Source organism: Crassostrea angulata, chromosome 7 (genome assembly GCF_025612915.1).
Source record: "Crassostrea angulata isolate pt1a10 chromosome 7, ASM2561291v2, whole genome shotgun sequence".
NCBI classification, from domain to species: Eukaryota; Metazoa; Mollusca; class Bivalvia; order Ostreida; family Ostreidae; genus Magallana; species Magallana angulata.
The window spans coordinates 2718367-2736812 of NC_069117.1; the positions used below are offsets into that span (position 1 = coordinate 2718367).

Here is an 18446-nt window from a genome sequence, read left to right on the forward strand (position 1 = left end):
ATATACAGCTCATCCTGCTTTAAATATATTTTCATAGTCATTATGTAAATACAAAACGGATACCTTGCGTTTGAAATTTTTATTCGAAATTTTAAGTTGTTTCAACTATGACCTATTACTTACAATAGCACGTGTATAAAGGTTCCAAAACAGACGTTATCCATATTGATAGTCATTCTGAAAGAAGCTGTAGAGAGTGGTTTGTAGCAACCTCTAATGATACAATGTCCACTAATGCTATAAGGTTGCATTAGAGGTCAGGATGTTGACCACTTATGATATAATTTAATCATTAACGAACAACCTAACCGTCTGCTAATGATATAATTTCAGATTTATATCATTTGCGGTCAAAAACCGTAACCTCCAATGATATGGAAAAAAAGAGAAATAAGCACTACCTTGACCACTAATGATACACATTTGCACACATTTTCAATTGCATTAGTGGATGGATTTAAAACCTTAATATATATAATGCAACATTATATCATTAGTGGACGGTGTATCATTAGAGGTTGCTACAGTGGTTCGCATTTTTTCCTACACAATAAAGCAGTGCATTGAAATATTAGATATATTAATAGTTAGTAAAGACAAGTTTGGAATTCCAGCAACACTTGTTATCTCTTTAGATTATACAATGTCATATAAGGTGCCTCACTACACCTTGAAATAGATTCTCAAATCAGCAGAAATTTACTTGATTATGATAGAAAGCATGATGAATAAGAAGTAAAAATGTCAAATAGGCGAAAAAATGTGCAATTTTAGATAAAAAATGATATTTTCAAAATTTCATTCGGTAAACATAAACAAAAGCCCCAGGTGGATTCGAACTCAGGACCTGCGGTTCACAAGCCTGATACTTTAACCTCTGAGCTATGACGATATACATCTGAATCGATTGATACAAACAATTTAACAAAACATTTAAATCGCCTTCTTGTGACGTAGTGTCTTAAAAAGAATAAGTGTCGGTGTAGTGAAGTACCTTAAGAGAGAATTCTTACTCTTTCTGACAAGCGAAAACAAGTTATATATACAAGGTATATATAACCCAGTGGAAGTTTAGGGGCAATCGAAACTAATATGGCAGCCAAATGCTTTAATGAATTCATGCAAGCTTTAACGCCGAGATATCACTTGCTAGAATGTCACCAAAGAGCAACAAAGAGGAAGAACTATGTGTACACTTTTATCTGAAGAAAAGTGACATATCTCTTCATCCATTTCTCTATTATTCTATATCTGTATCAATCCATTTATCTATATCTATCCATCTATCTATTCAGTCTTTCTATCTTTTTTTATGATGGAATTTAAGATATGGTTTGTTTTATATCTACAAACAAATTAACCAAAACCATAACAAAGCATTATTTTTATTTTCATTTCGGGATTGTTTTGCTAAGATGTATGAACCTATTTGAAATTATAAAGCTGCCAATCGATATGTTTTTGTAATTGTGTATGATATGTGGTGATAGCTAACAGTGTTCAAAACCAAACGCTCAAAGGAAAAATACAAAAAAGGAGCAGAGAAAAACACGGACTTCTATAAACTTAGAGGTAGGATCACGTGCCATGGAGGAGTGAGCATCCTCTGCTGACCGGTCACATCCGCTGTGTGATCTTTGTAGTAATCGGGAACTTACGAAATGATGACTTCAGTCGAGACTGTTGGTAGTGCTGTTTTATCAATTTGTGTGTCAGTAGCCTTCCTCGACTGTTCATACGTAGAGCATGTCCATGTGTACCGAATTAACTGAGAGACAGAAACTTCATATACAGGGGATGAAGGTTTACTCGTATATAAGTAGGAAAAGTTGATTATAGAAAAATGAAAGTCATCATGTTTATCATTGGGGCGTAATTGGTACCTACGGGAATTCAAACAGATTGTTGGAAGACCTGATTTCCAAAAACTATATAGATGTTGTCTATCAAAAACTCGAGACTCTTTTTAATATCTTATAAATTAGTACTTGTATGCACAATTAGCATGGTTTTGTAAATGACCGATTACAAAGTAAATAAAATGTGATCCATTTTTATTGAAAAAACAGCTATCAATGATGTCAAAAAGCATGGACTTTAGCTTATCGTGGAGGATGGTTGTATAGATTGTAGAAAAGTCTTTGAAAAGTCTTAATGGTATTGGTTATGGTAAAATTTTGGGAATTCAAATTTTCTTAAAGTTCCTTTGAATTCTCAAGTATCAACATCTGATTTACACCGTTTCTTGAATACACTGTTGCACAGAACTCTTAACGTTTCTCATTCACTGTTGTTAATATATATTTAAGTAAGGAGTAAAGAAAGAGGCTTCGTACAATATTTATTGAAATCCGCTATATATCTTTGTTTGTAAAGATTTTTATGAAGTTTAGGTATCTAAGATAGGTAAGGTAATTCATACTGATTTTGGTTGTTGGGAATTTTGAAAATATTCAAAACTGACATATGATTTTGAAAAATTACATAATATTACACATGACCAGAATCAGGATTCTAGTACTTCAGTTTTTTTAGTTTTATTTTTATTTTCCAGACAATAATATGCAAAGTTTTCATATCAATGACACTTTAATTCGTAAAAATTGCAGATTAATCTTAAAAATTCACACTTTAATCTAAATATTGTACATTTCTAAAATACTCTGAGAGAACCACATATTGTGTAATAATTTCGTTGCAATAGAACTTAAGATAATTGATACCCTATACAAATGAATCGTTTGTTAAAGGTCCCCAAGTTAATAACTATTCAATTATGTGTAACTATTTGAATAAATCAATATATATGTACTATCGTAATTGCAATGTTTAACAAATCCTGAGATGACGTCATAATGTATATTTTTGCATTTTTGTCTACACCATATATTTTCTTTGCAGGTAAATGTATGCATATTGACGGCATTCATTTTATGTGTAATAACTGTACATTCTACGTCATGATTAAAACATGAAATATTAAAAAACAACCCTGTTATTTACAATAAAAAATAAGTATAAAATATATGTTTTATATATAGCTTATCTGGAAAGTAAATTTTTTTACTGTTTAGCTGGAAACACGTTCTATTTGGTTAACATTCCCGGTTGCGATGGAGATTGACTTAACGACACAGGCTTTTTGTAATAAAATAGAACTTTTTATGCAAAATGTTTTTTAGAAAACAAATTTCGATGTATTGATGTATTGATGTACAAAAAATGTAAATTTAACCAATATAATACTGAATTTTACATATAAGAGGGTAAACTTCAGAAAAGGGTGTAAATTTTACATATTAGAATAATAAATTAATCGATGTTAACTAACAGCTTTAAGTGTTCATTTTACATACCAAAGAGTTAATTGTTTATATTTAATTTAAATCTTTTAAAGCGAACAGCTTTAAGTGTACATTTTACATACCAAAGAGTTAATTGTTTATATTTAATTTAAATCTTTTAAAGCGAAATGATAAATTAAAAGTTTTTATGTGACACTAATACGCATCCGTGATTTCATATTTTTTAGTTATGACGCTAAGCTTTTGTCAAGTTAAGTTTTAATATTCTAGAAAAACGTTATTTGACAAATTAATAATTTTCTAATAAACTCTTACACTTACATTGATATTGTTAAGATGTGTTATTCATCCTTGTAAAATAACAAAAGTATAAGAGAATACCCTCTATACAGATTGTAATGAGTTCTTTTGATTACACTGTATTAGATATGAAATGTTAATAAACTACAAAATGTTGTTTTATAAACTGTTTCAACCAATAAAACTTTTGTTGAAAAATTACTCAAAAAATGTTTCAGTTCAATAATTCAAAAACAAACGTAAAATCACGATTACTTCAAATTTTAGCTATGTAAAAATGAATATAAACCTGTAACAGTCACTAACCCATCTCTTTGAAAAGGAACTCAGTCACTTCAAGGACACAACGCAACCAAGACGCTCCTGCCCTCGTGTATCGGTATCCTGACTACAAGCCTCGGACTCACAGGTCTCTCGCTAACAGTCTACGACCACTTCTCTACAGATAATTACGCCTCGCTAAACGCAGCATGTGTCCCCGACATTTGTCTGTTACCCACATGACACTCCATAGGATAATTCACTTTTAGCGTCTAGCGCCTACATTCTGTAGAACAGGAATTTGCACCAAATACCCTTATGCGTTGAAAGTAACACAATGTGACTAATTAAGCCCCGATAAATATACAAACATACGACCATTTACACTCATAACTGAATTACCTGCAAAAATCACAAAATAACACCAAAACAAGCTTACCGGACAGGAAAATATGTGCCCGCCCAACAAAATCCCGAGTTTAATGGCTACCAGTTTTAACCAGTAATATAACTGACTGGAGATATTCACTATCTATGAATTCAGGAACTGCACAAACGTGGCACCCGGCTGATGCCGTTACCACTACATACATATACTCGCTCTAAAAATAGCACACTCAACCGACACCCGTCACTCACATACGGTAACCCATTCAGGACAAAAATATAAAAGAACACAAATTTAAACACCCTCATATACAAAATTGAATCAACTTTATTACACAGGGTTTTTTTCGCGCTGGTTTTTTTTCTCGCCCTTCTACACTTGCAAACGGTTATGCCCCGTTTTGAAATTGCCAAGACACAAAAATACACACTCTTTCTAATTCGCTCAGTTATCTATAAATTGTTTTTAATTCGCCTAATCTTTGATTCCCCCGCTGACAATGAAGGCAAAAAGGCGAAAATCAAGCGGGGACAAATATTTCTCCGTTTACAGTAGTAAGACAGCGAGTTTCGAGAAGTACGTTGGAAAAATGCAATCAACGTTCATTTTGTTTCTTTGAATACGACTGTAAAAAGTACTTCGTCCTACATCTATAAATGTATGTTATATTTATTGCAATTGAACAATAATAATCAGGTACATATGATCAATACTTTAACAAAATATGTTGTCATTATTTTAATGTATATTCTATGAACGTATGTAGATATAAAATAAAGTTTTTGTAGGTAATGGTTTCGTTACACTGCTCATAGAATCTGAAGACATGGTATTTCCTTTCATTAGAATGTTATCCCATTTTTACGACTTAGCGGTACCTGTTTAATTCATTGCATTTTTGTCCTTAGATACGCGTCTATAGTGTATAATAATATACATACCAAAGATAAAAGCAGACGATACTTGTACTCTATATAATATTACACTATTTAATTTATTTAAAACAGGTGCAAAGTATCTGTATTTTCACGTCCTTTCAAAATACAAATATGAAGTAAGCATTTCAATTTAAAGGGTTTTTTCTCTTTATAATTCAATATTTACAGGAAAGTGAAAGTGGAAGTTGACATAACAATAATATGCTTGAACAATCAATAATTTTTAATTAGTTTTGCAAGTTGCTTACAAGTGCAAAGAAATTCTTAGCTACAAATAATCTCAGGGGAGTTAATCAAATAATTAAGATCATGATTAGAAAGTTATGAAAACGATTTTGAAATTACAGCATAAAAAAATTGCAAAGAGCTTTCATTGAATATATGCTCAAAAAGCAAAACGACAAGTAAGCGATTTCGTAAAAGTTATTGTTTTCTGATCTTCATTTCCGTTGTTTTTAATGAGTATCGATGTCCTCTCCAGTGAAGCCAATTCACACCATTAGCAAGGGAGGTCTGTTTGTACAGTCCATTAAGGTTTGCGTAATGACAAAGATTGTACCACCAACCTCCTTTAAAATCACTGTTACAATGAAATCTTTCACGGTCTTTGGTGGAAAAAGAAGATCCACTGTGGTAGGACAAGGAATCGCCTACACAGATATAAATTGAATTTATCAGTTTAAGCTGATGATTTATATGACGTTGAGTTGTCGAATTCAAATTGTGAAAGTTATATAACATTTACATTTTTGCTCTAAATACACTGATTATCTATAAAATAAATTAATAATTAAAATAAACTTAGATAATTTGATTATTTTAGCTTTGAGATATATCAGAAAATAAGATGTAATTTTATTTATTAATTCAAAAATCACAATGTTGAAATTCTACCTGCATTCCCTTTATAGTCTCCAACGGTCAAACGATAACCGGAATCTTGATCTCCAACAGAGAAAACTTGGTATTGTGCATATCGGCTATTGTTTTCGTAGTCTGACAAGTCTATTCTCAGCTCATACCAACCCTGTGAATTTATCTGGTGAATCCTTTGGTTTCCTAAGGTATTAATCAAAATTAAGACGTCTCACGAATAACTAGCAAAACCTTAAAACATTTTATCGATAAAAAAAGTTTAATCATGCATACCAATCCAGTGTTCCTCCGAAACATTACCAAATCCATACTTATATTCTTTCCAACTTCGATAAAAGTCAACTTTTCCATTCATTCTTCTTTGAAAAACCTGATTAAAATACACATATGTACATTGTGATTTTTTGCATCATTGAAGTAGAATAAATTGTATATTTAATAATCATTTCGCCATAAGTATAACTAATTAAATAATTGTTAGTAAGATAACCTACTTAATTAAAAAAATTATATTCAGATATGCATCGTGCGCGCTGAATTCGGAGTATGTTGATTGATCAGAAATATCCGAACATTTAAAGTAAATGTTATTTAAAATAATACGAAGGGTTAGTCAACAATCGATGCAATGCCTGTAATTATCTAGATATCAAATGATGCGCAACCTGGTAAAACATATATACTTATCATCTATTTAAGGAATTAAAGATGTTAATTAAGAACGGCACTGAATGAGTATTATTAAAAAATTAACTAGGAGTTGATTAAAGGAATCACAGCGATTAGATTTGAGTTCTGTTGTTAGGGACAATTCTCGTAGTATTACCGTCCATCCACCCCCATCCGTAGTCATGTCACAGTACGCCTGAAAACCTCCAGTCCCTTCGGGATAAATTGTATAGACGCCGCTTTCGCTTCCACCTAACCTTAAAACGTCTTGGCAATCCTTCGGTAAAGTGGACACTAAAAAATAAAAATACAATATTTTGTACTAGTTTCACGTTATGGAATGTTGTTTTTTTTTTCTTGCTACGTTAGATTGTCTTTGTCTCTTTTACCAAACACTTACCACATCCCAGTACATCAGGTATGATACAGCAAATGGCGAATACAGACGCCGTAGTGAATAAATACAGCATTTTCCTACAGATCTAATGGTGGAATACCTCAGTTGTTTTCAATGGCGTTTCTGGTATAAAATATTTTAACTGGATTTTGTAATGAGCTAATTCACAAAGAAAAAAAGTCCTTAAAAATGTTTCCCGACTATATCAGTATCTTTTAAAAGAATAAAATGCAATGTAATTTGAGGATATATGTAATATCGTGGCATTAGATAAACTATATTAAAGTGCTTTGGAAAATTATATCAGAAAAAAAAAATTTATATTTGAGTAAAATGACATTTTGTATAAATAAAGATAAATAAACTAAAAGGAACTGTTAAAAATATAATTTTAAATTTGCAAAAAAGCATTAACATTTGAAACATATGAAAATGAAATTTAAAACAATAAATGTCCTACTTTTAGTTTTAGAATCACAAACTTAGAAATATGATTAAGAGTAAAACACATGATTTTAATAAAAACGAAATTGATAAAAAAAAATTTGTAACAAATTAAACTTTTGAAAATCCCTAGGCGAAATTAATTGTTAAACTTACATATTTTTTGTATTCAGTAGTGATAAGAAAATACCCCAGTAATGATACGAAAAAACTCCTTCTATATGTTTTATTTCCCCTCTGAATTTTTCTTCCTGCCAGTTTAAATATGATTAAATCAAGTAAACAGAAAGCAATCATTTTATTATAAAATCATTGGTATTAGCTTTTTAAATAATTATTGTAAAGAAGTGTAGTATCGTAAACGTACACACATTTTAAATGCTCATCATTTGGAATATGACTGGCGCCAAAGCTCCCGCTCTGTAAACAACTTCAGTTTTTTTAAAGCATTGCAATTCAATTTCTGCGTAAAACTCAGTTATCTTAATTTGATCATCCTCTTGAATTTTTCGAACACTTTATAATACAGAAAACATCTTCTTTTTTTTTATTAATGCACCATATTGCCTATGATGTAATTTATTTGTGTTTGCAGAGGGCAAATAGGTAAAGTACATGTACTGATATTAAAACGTAATTAAAAAAAATTGAAAAAAAATTAAGAAAATGAAAAATATACTTGACTTGTCAGCCAAACATATCTACAGTAATTCAAACATTGCGACATCGATTTCAACTATAGTCAAGTCGAACGCAAAAAGTAAAACAAAAGTAGGGAATCTCTAGTTGCTTATATTTGTAATAGAGGATATCTAACCAACTATGTTAACTGCGTGTAAGACCTCCAGTTCAAAGATGACGGGCAGTGACGGTGACTGATTGAAGATGTAGAACGAAGATGATAATACAGGAAAGTACAAAGTTTAATTAGGTAGCTGTAAATAAAACTAGATGTCTTGCCTCTAATTGTAGAAAAAGCAACACAAATGGTGTACCCGTGAAGAAAAGCAAAATGCTAATCGAAAAAAAATATTTTATTTTATTTTATCGAGTGAAATCGATGTGAACAGCTGACTGCAGGGGTTGGTGATAAAAGGTAAAAGTGATTACAACAGTGAACGGGGATGGTGGTCTGAAATACAGTATGCCAAAGTTAAGCAGTCTCATCAATAAATTAATGGATATGTATGATTTTAAGTTCTAATTAAACAAAATTTAACCGGAAAAGCAGGGAAAGGGCGTAACGGGAGAGTTTAATATAAATTCTATTCATTTTATATTGTAATGCAAAAGGCACAGAATTTGACAGACTTGTGACATTTTACCACTATTTCATAAAAAAAGAATCTTATTTCTATATTGTGGTATTGCAGTAACTTTTAAGGAGGGCGAAAAAAAGAAAAAATTCTGCGCACTGAGATTCCCCGACAGGTTTGCTTATGGGCTATGATACAAAGGGGACCGATAATAATTCAACGTCATCACCTGAGATAAAAAAAAAATCGAACTTGGTTAATATAAGCAAAATTTTTAAAAGTGTTATGCATATTCGTGATTATGCCGTCAGATATTTTTATAAATAACTTAAAACAGCAGATAAATCTTTTTGATGACAAACTACTCTCACGTCTATCCCCGGTGGGTTTGAAATTAAAAAAAAAATGTTTGCGATAAAATGATATATTTTAACCACATTTGCTGCAAACCACGCTTCAAAATCACGTTGCTTATTTTTTTTATTGGTCGTTAACATATAAATAAGTTTAAATAAGTACGGTTGACTAATCTTTAACGTAGAGATACTGTCTAATCACATATTTTTCTGGGATTCTGGTGAGTATTCATTCTTACATCGTAAATTTTGATAGAATGTTTAATATTTATCCAAGTATTTTAACTAGTATGCATTATTGCAATAACATAACATTTTCCGAAATATACCTGTCTAAGGTATCAAAATCGGGTCTAATGGAGCACACCGATCCCAATAAAAAATAAATTAGATCTACCAATTGTACAGTATAGCCTTACTATATGTAGTGATATTATTCAATTTCAAAGGTCGATGATTTACTTTTATTCAAGTGAATTTTGAATGCTCATCGAAAAATTGTACCAACTACCAAAGTTATCTTTATTTTGAAAATATTACAATTTTCACTAAATTGTTGAAAGAGTGAAACACACTGGAATATTATAATTGTCACTCTGATACTAAAAAAGATGATTCGATCATCAAAGTTTGAATTTATTTTTCGAATTCCCATCATCATTTCTCAAACTATATTCATTTAAAATATATTCCGAAAACTGTCAGAACTCAAAACTATTGATTAAATCATTATTTCATTTATGTTGTTTGTATTAAGGTGGTATTGCATGTAATCTTTAAAAATATATCAAAATCGCGTACTATAAACCTAAAAAAAAAAAATAAGGAGACCATACAGAGTTTACATTTTCATGTATGAAACTAGCTTAAAGTAAAAATATTTTAGATGAAAAATACTCTTTCTTCCATCGTATTTCGTGTAAGAGAGTTATAACATTCCCGCTATTTACATAAAAGAAGTTTATGGTCTTACAATGATATTTAATATTTTCAGAATGAGTTCACTAAATCCTTGTTATTCTTTATTCATACATAAAATGTGACTGGCTGCATCCAACAATGTTGTTATAATGCGTAATAAAACAGCTCATACTTTGAGGGAAAACCTGAGGAGTGACATGCTTTCTTTTCATAATTATTTCATCTGAAGAATATTTTTATACCCGCACTTTCTAAAGAAAGTTCGGGTATATTGTTGTTACCCTGTTCCGTCCGTCCGACCGTCCGTCCGTCACGTTTTACTTTCTCAAACTGCTCTTACCTCTTATAAACCAGCAAACTGAACTCTTGGAGTTTGATTTGGGGTGTCATGTTGTTTTGTAAAAAGGTTTCAAAAATTCTTTGGTAGTCCTGGGGTCAAACAATTGGTAAAAAGTGATGTTTATTCACAAAAAAACCTTCCTCCTCGAACTCCTCCTACATTTTCAACAATCGACAAATCATCTCTTAGAATATGTTTAAGGGTATCCTATAGATGCGCAAAAAGGTTTTGGAAATTTTAATTTGGTCCTGGGGATCATTAAATGGCTGAAAAATGACGGGGGGTTTTTTAACAAAAAAACTGGTTTCAAAATCTTCATTTTTTTGCAGTAGCCAAAGAATCTTCTAGAATATGACTGGGAGTGTCATATTAAAGTGTGATCAGATTCCAGAATTTCTTTTGTTGCAAAAAAAAGTATGGTTCCCAGAACTCCTTTAACAACTTTTGAAGTAGCTACGTCATCTCTTGTATGGAGGGTAATCGTGTTCAAAAATCCAGACATGTAAACTTGTAAATCCGAATATGTTATCGTGTTGGTGTGTGAGTCTGAGTATGAATATATGTAATTCTGATCGTGTAACCTATAAAACTCAGGGATAAACACTTAAGAGTTGACCCCGCAGGCCTTCGATCTAATTTTTCCTACAGATGCCAATTGCAGCTGTAAAATGCTTTTTGTTAAATAAAATTCCAAAGATAAGGTTAACTGTCGTGAAATAAAAATGTGTATAAATTATTTTAAAAAATGTTTCATTTTGCATTGTCGGCAATGTATAGGGAAAAAAGCCTATCAAGCTTGTGAAAATTGGCATTTTTTAAAATTTCAAGCAATTATTACGGAATATGAGCATGACGACCTGACTGTCGGTTTAATACAGACTCACTCCTGAAATTGGTTGATAAAAAAAATTCCGGAGAGCTAATATAATACAGCTTTACAGTCACTTGTGAACATGTACTGTTTACCATAAAGCAACTACTTAATTTTGTAAAATTATCGTCTATACAGTATAGATTTTAAAATAGTTTATGATTTAAACTCTATCAGTTCATATACGATCAAATTCATCTGACCCACCCCGTTCCTTACTTGCAGAAATCTCTTTTTATAACAGTTCTATACTCTGTCCCGAGTTTTTGCTTCCACCACTTTTTGTGGATTTTAAATAAAAATACACATAACTGTGAAAGAAGTACAGTTGAAATCGATGAAATGGAAAATATCCAAGATATCTTCATTGACAAATTATCCTTTTTTACTCATAAAAGTTTACAGGAACGAAAACAAATTTCTTACGGAGATTTATAATGGGAAATGTTTACATCTTTCTCCATTCGGAAGTATTTGGGACACCTCGCGCAATTTTCCAACGTTATCATCCGGCCTTATTAATGGCTGATGCAATGCAAAATCCACGTAGACTTTCTATTTTGGGATGTGTACTGTATTGATACCTGAAGCGGCCGAGGGGCGTTTCAAAACAGATAATCTGGACTTTTTCATATTAGTGGATGAACGTAGATTGAGCACAAAGGTATTTATGATTATCGAAATATTAAGCGAAAAGTGATGGAAGCAAAAACCCGGGACTGAGTATAGATTTTTTTATTATTTATCTCTCACTTGCACAACAAAATCATTTTGATATTTTAAAAAAGTATAAATACATGTATAGTTACAAACATTTTTCTGCAAATATTACCAAATCACTGCAGGTCGTTTATTCTAACTAATTCATAAAAAAAACTAACAAAAATAACAAGAGAGAAGCTGTCAGTGTGACAGCAAACCGGGTTTTCTTTTGTGTGAACAGTATTCATAATCCATTTGTCAATCCTGAATTGATAAATACTACCTGTCCAAATAAATGGGGTACTCTATATGCAATGTTTTTGCCAAAAAAAATTCAACAGCTGATATTTTTTTTATATAAATTATCAGAAATAAAAATCCTGGCAATTTGCATACCTCTGATATATCTATAATTGATATGCAAAAGAAAGATTTCCTATCTCGAAAACTGTACGAGGAGTTATCGGTACAATACGGGTACCTTTTTGGCAGCCACTCTCCCGCCCGCCAATTTCACTTTTTCAATAATTGAAAAACCCGGTTAAAAATTCTCTCGAAAAATTCTTAGAATTCAGAAGCAATGGAACTACATGGGACCTCACGGCGGTCTCCGAACCTCATGCCGCTCAAAATATATTTAACCCCTTAGGAATTTTTTTGATCCGTCTCATTTCTAGAAAAGAGTATGCATTAACTTATTAATATATTCTATTTTAAATTACATGTCAAATTATTTTAGAGAAATAAGATATTAGGCATTTCTTTTTAACCCTTATCGTATAATGCTATGAGAATTATATTACAGAAATTAGCGCACTAGTCACATCGGCGACGATTTTTATATGCATGACCCTCTTCCTGTTTGATCCAGTTTCAATCATACCTCAAAAAGTTTTCTAAAGATAATACCGGTATTTTCGATAGAAAAAGTGTCGTTCATTAAAAGCTTAATGCAACAGTTAAGCTGAATATTATGTTATTTCTCATCCATTCCGGCGATTACGGCATGCCGTTTCCCCGCAGCAAGGCAGTTGCCATATAAGGTCAAAATTCGACAATTTCAGTATGTTAAAGTATAATTATATAAATAGTGCCTGTTTGGGTGGGTAACAGTTGAAATTGACACCCCGAGGAAACCATTGTCAACCGACGCGAAGCGGAGGTTGACAATGGTTTTCGAGGGGTGTCAATTTCAGCTGTTATCCTCCCAAACAGACACTATTTATTTTATTATACTGAATGTCTTAATTTTACAGAATTTTTAGTTGTTTTTATATAGAAACGACGTGAATTTTACGGCGAATCGTACGCGCATGTAACAATTCGTTGTGTTACCCGTTGCTAAGAGTGTTGCTAACGCTGAGGGTAATAGAACGGATTATCAATTGCGTTTAAACCAATCAGATTTCAGTATTTAACATTAAAGTATAATATCATGCTATGTTAAAGTATAATCATAAAATGAAGTTTATTCACATAAGGTAGTTGAGGCGTCCCATAGTGTATCATCATTTCCTATTTCAGTGTGTGTGTGTGGGGGGGGGGGGGTTAAAGACAACACCTTGGGGTCCTGTACTTTACACCATTTGATGCATCATAATGACATAAGAAGATATTTTGTACTTTCCTGTTTCATGGGGTCAGAAGAGTCCCATAGGGTCATGGCCTACATTGTATTTGATGCATTATAATACATTAAAAAAAAAAGACCCCTTCCTTCCTATTATAACTCGTATAAAAATGATAAGTCTCTACACTTACTTATACATGTAATGCACAAATTAATACGAAATTGTTACAGGTTCAATATAGGGTCAACTCAATAGTGTAAGTCTGACAAATGAAAAAATAACTTTTGCAATTAAAATGACAGAAACTTTACAAATGCGATAGGATAGGTATAAGCTTATTTAAATATTAAAAGATGATAGTATACTAGCAGGGACATATATACGTCCCTGATGCTAGCCAAGGGAGATCACTTATTTAGAAAGTGAAAGTTATGCTTATGGGCTACTACACATGTATTCTGCTTACCTATATTGGTCAATATCATAATGATAATCCAATTAGAGTACAATATGAATCCCTTTAGCTGATCATCACAAAAGAAATGTTTATGCATGTTAACTATTCCTTTTCTGCATATTGAAAACACATACACCACGTGAAACCCATCTAATCGAGCTGGGTAAAACTATTACCCGCTATTGAGACCTGTAGACCTGTGTTGTGTACGTAACTTCAGACAAAGATCAGATATTTGTAACATGCATGTATTTTTATGTCCTATTCTTCAAAACCCCTTGCACTATTTTATTGGGTAAATAACAGCTTTAAGGTGTTGCAGGACACCTGCAATATTGTGGTGTATACTTCCTATTGAAATAAATATAATATTTTCCCCCAAAATAATGTTACCTAACATTGAAGCGCAATGGGTTAGGGCAGTTACATGTCTGCAAGGGCATTGGAGTCCGAGGTGTATTTTTGGTAATTTTACTACATGTATTGATATAAATGAATTGTCATGGGAGGGGGAGGGTCTCGACCCCTCACTCCCACCCCTTCTCTAAATCCATGCACACGATTATGTACATGTAGGCACACAGATGCAAATCTAAAGCCGGCAACCTCAGCGGAGAGGGGGCATAATTTAATTTTGTTTGTGATAATTATACAGACTGTCACGACAGCCGTGACTGTTCAGTCAAACACAACAGGATTCGATTTATATTTACAATTTTTATATAAAATAAAACCAAACAAATATACATATAATTTATACATAACAAGAACAATAAAATGTTTAAGTTTTCTGTTGTCCCAAGTCTCCATCACGGGCATGTAGAATAGGAGTGGGTAGATATGGCATGGCGTGAGACAGTGGCGGACAGGTATAATCACGGCGATGGACTGTCAGAAACTGGATAGGGACCTTATTAAATAAAACAAATAAACATATTTTGAGTTACAGGATTAATATACCTTACATAAACATAGGCTAAGTCGCACGGACTTAAATATAACATTATGGCAACAACAGCACGCCATACAATAGCACGAAACCACAGCGAATACGATCAGTGCATAACGTTAAGAGTATCACACTTCTTAACAAAGAAAAACCAGGTCAAAACGATATACAAATACTCCGTACTACAGGACAATATACAAGTACACCGTACTACACGGCAAAATAAAGGATATCATGCATTTATACCCCAATATAACGCACACACACTCGACGCATGACCACACAGGAACTCGCGCGAGCAAGGACCTATGTTTAACAGTTCTACCTCGTAAAACCAGTATATCAAAAGTAACAAAAATATACTTAATATAAACTCCACAGTAATGTAAAAAGACTGAGCCGTAGTTAAATTACAAAAGTATAAAATAGTTTAACTTCCCCTAATAGGAGAAAGGGTTACTCAAAACCTTAGCTGCTCATACCTGTCATGGGGAAAACGTGGCCACTGTCTGCCAGGTCTGCAATGCGACAGTTTAAATAAGGTAATCAAACAAAAGAAAAGAACTGACCAATACGTACTGTAGCTGACACCGTGTCCCGAGAGGTACACTACGGGTATATTAAAAAAATTGTTACACAGGAACTTTAAGAGGGTCCCTACAAGATACTTATACGTAAAAATATAATACCGGTAGATACTGATTTGTGACACAGACCATATACTTTCTGTGACATGAAATGTTCAGATTATTGATTAACTTAAAATTCACATGCAAACAGTTCAATCCCAAATTGCACATAAAGTGCTGCTCAAGTGTATTATCATATGCCATGGGAAGTTATCTAATCCTTAACTTATGAAAATTATAATTTTTAAATGTATTAACGGAACTTGCTTGTGGCCTTCATTTTTGATTAAACTGGTACAAAACAGTGTTAATTATTTAGGGGCAAACACTTGGTGCTGGTATTACTGTCTAATGACAGCATCTAGTTTCTCCTTACTCTGATACTTTTGTCGTTATTCAGAATAAAAGTATGCATTTTATTTCATTTCTCAAATTATTGCAAAACATACAAATTTTTAGCAAAACATATTAAAACATTGTCAATGATGTGTACTACTTTTTATTAGAAAAAACCGATAACCGAAGCAAAATAAACCAAACCAAATCAGTATGCAGAGACATATGTCAGAGGCTAGTACTATATATGCTGCATATGCAATCATTGTTTGCTGCTTTATAACCACTGTTCTGCTGCCCAAAGCATGTAAGTATGTGTATGGACTCTAACGTAATCATTAGAAGCAATGATCGGTAATGTAACCTTGAAGAAAAGTTTGGATAACAATTTCCATGTCTTTCACAACAAACGATTAACGCGTTGTTTATTGTGATTCGTAAGAAAAGAATGTCATAATCTAAAGATTGGAATTTTTAGCATGCTGTCCCCTACCAGTAGACTGTCAAGATATCATGATGGCTGTGAGCCCCACAAGCGGTGTCTACACGATTTATCCACCAGGAACAGGAGGGTTTAATGTGTATTGTGACATGACTACGGCTGGGGGTGGATGGACGGTAATAACATATATTTTTTTTTTATAATTTAATAATAAATAGAAAATAAATGCAGTTTTTATGTATTTATTGTCATTATTTATAAAGTAATATATCAAGAACGCTTTGTTAATATTATGCTTATATTAGGTTTTTCAAAGGCGAAAAATCGGAAATGTTGGATTTAACAGATTTTGGCGAGAGTACCAGTATGGATTTGGTGATACTGAAGGAGACTACTGGATTGGTACAGAGTAATACTGATTACAATTTTTTATCCATAACTTTCATATATCATATCTAATAGATTGAATGTTTGATCTCTAAAATCTTATGATTTAAAAGGTTTATAAAATGAAAGGGTTCACCTTTTAAAATTTTAAACATTTTGTTATCTTCTTACAAATCTGTTGGCAAATATTTGCATAAGCTTTCCCTTTTTTCATAACCTATCGTACATGTTTTATGAAAATGATTTTACCCTAATTCTTATGAAAGGCAGATAACTTTTTAAAAAAATATTCAAGTGCAAAATGTTCATTTAAATCACTACTTACTTTCTCCTGAATTTGATTAAGTCAGCCTTATTTTAATTTAACAGACGTATTTAATGTATTTAATATCAATCAAAATTGTTCCGTTCACTTTATTTAGAGATGGACTACCTTTAGAATACATAATTTTATTGCCTTGCCTTGAAATTGATAACAGGAAACCAGAGAATTCATCAGCTAACATCTCAGGGATGGTATGAGATGAGAGTGGACATGTCTGATTTTGACAACGAAAGCCGATTTGCCTACTACCGAATTTTCTCTGTCGGAAACAAAAAATCTGGTTATAAGCTGACAATCGGCGAATACGAAGGAAATGCAGGTAAACAACTGCATGATTTATTCAGACAAATTAAATAATTAATTATAGGTCAATTTATCCATTTAAATAACAAAATCAATTTTTGTTCCTCAGGAGATTCGATGGAAACCCACAATGGACAATCATTTTATGCAAGAGACAAAGATAACAATGAATGTTCAAAAAAATTTAAAGGTGGCTGGTGGTATAATAAGTGCCATAAAGCCAACCTCAATGGGCTGTACCTGAATGGAAGTCATTCGTCCTCTGCTGATGGCGTGAATTGGTTTGATTGGCATGGATATCATTACTCACTCAAAACAACAGAAATGAAAATCAGAAGACAGTAGACTTAGTTATGGTTATTAAGTTTACAGTCTGTATTTTAAGCTTGTTTAGCTACAGAATCAAGCATTGAGTCTTTTTTATAAATAATATCCAAACTTGATGCCGGTTAAACACTCATTCATCAAACATTCATTGGAACTCCCTATAAAAAACATAAAAAAGATGGAATTCAACTTACTTTCATTTATGTGTTATTTTTGCCAAAGTTTCAATGCAAAAAGCACCATATGCATTGAGATTTGTCACTTTTAAGTAAATTTGAATAGCGTGTGACAACATTATTGTTATTATCAATCACATAAATATATAGCTGCAATAATGTAGCCCTTTCCCGATTATTTTTTTTTTTTGGGAGAGGGCTACAACTCAATAGGATCTCCGTAATGGTGAAAGTGCGGGAGGGATTCACTCCCGCAACGATTTCGTCTGAAATCGTATATAAATGACAATAACATTTGCATTTCTTACCTGAACTCAAACGTTGTAGATGTCTATGGCATAAATTAATCCAAAAATATCAAGTATAGTCCACGTATCAGTTATTTTTCGTGTATGTCAACAACGAAAGTTGAATTTGTCCGCCATGTTTACTGACCTTGACCGGTTTTATTTTGGGACAGCCAATGAGAATTCAGGAGCGGATCTTGAACTGAGGAATTCCCCTAGTATAAACACAATTA

The 18446-nt window shown here is 32.3% G+C and overlaps 2 protein-coding genes across 2 annotated transcripts; one reads left to right on the forward strand and one right to left on the reverse strand.

Moving 5' to 3' along the window:
• Window positions 1-5615: 5615 nt before the first annotated feature.
• LOC128191575 (fibrinogen C domain-containing protein 1-A-like) lies at window positions 5616-7207 on the reverse strand. Its single transcript, XM_052863706.1, has 5 exons — window positions 7138-7207; window positions 6895-7031; window positions 6342-6438; window positions 6087-6251; window positions 5616-5842 (listed from the first exon to the last, which is right to left on the reverse strand). The coding sequence occupies exons 1-5, from the start codon at window positions 7205-7207 to the stop codon at window positions 5616-5618; spliced, it is 696 nt and encodes a 231-aa protein (XP_052719666.1).
• Window positions 7208-9377: 2170 nt separating this feature from the next.
• Window positions 9378-18019, forward strand: LOC128191574 (fibrinogen C domain-containing protein 1-like). The gene is made up of 6 exons (XM_052863705.1): window positions 9378-9411; window positions 16137-16273; window positions 16445-16584; window positions 16714-16810; window positions 17275-17439; window positions 17533-18019. Exons 2-6 carry the CDS (start codon window positions 16180-16182, stop codon window positions 17766-17768), a joined length of 732 nt encoding a protein of 243 aa, XP_052719665.1. The 5' UTR covers window positions 9378-9411; window positions 16137-16179; the 3' UTR covers window positions 17769-18019.
• Window positions 18020-18446: the final 427 nt, after the last annotated feature.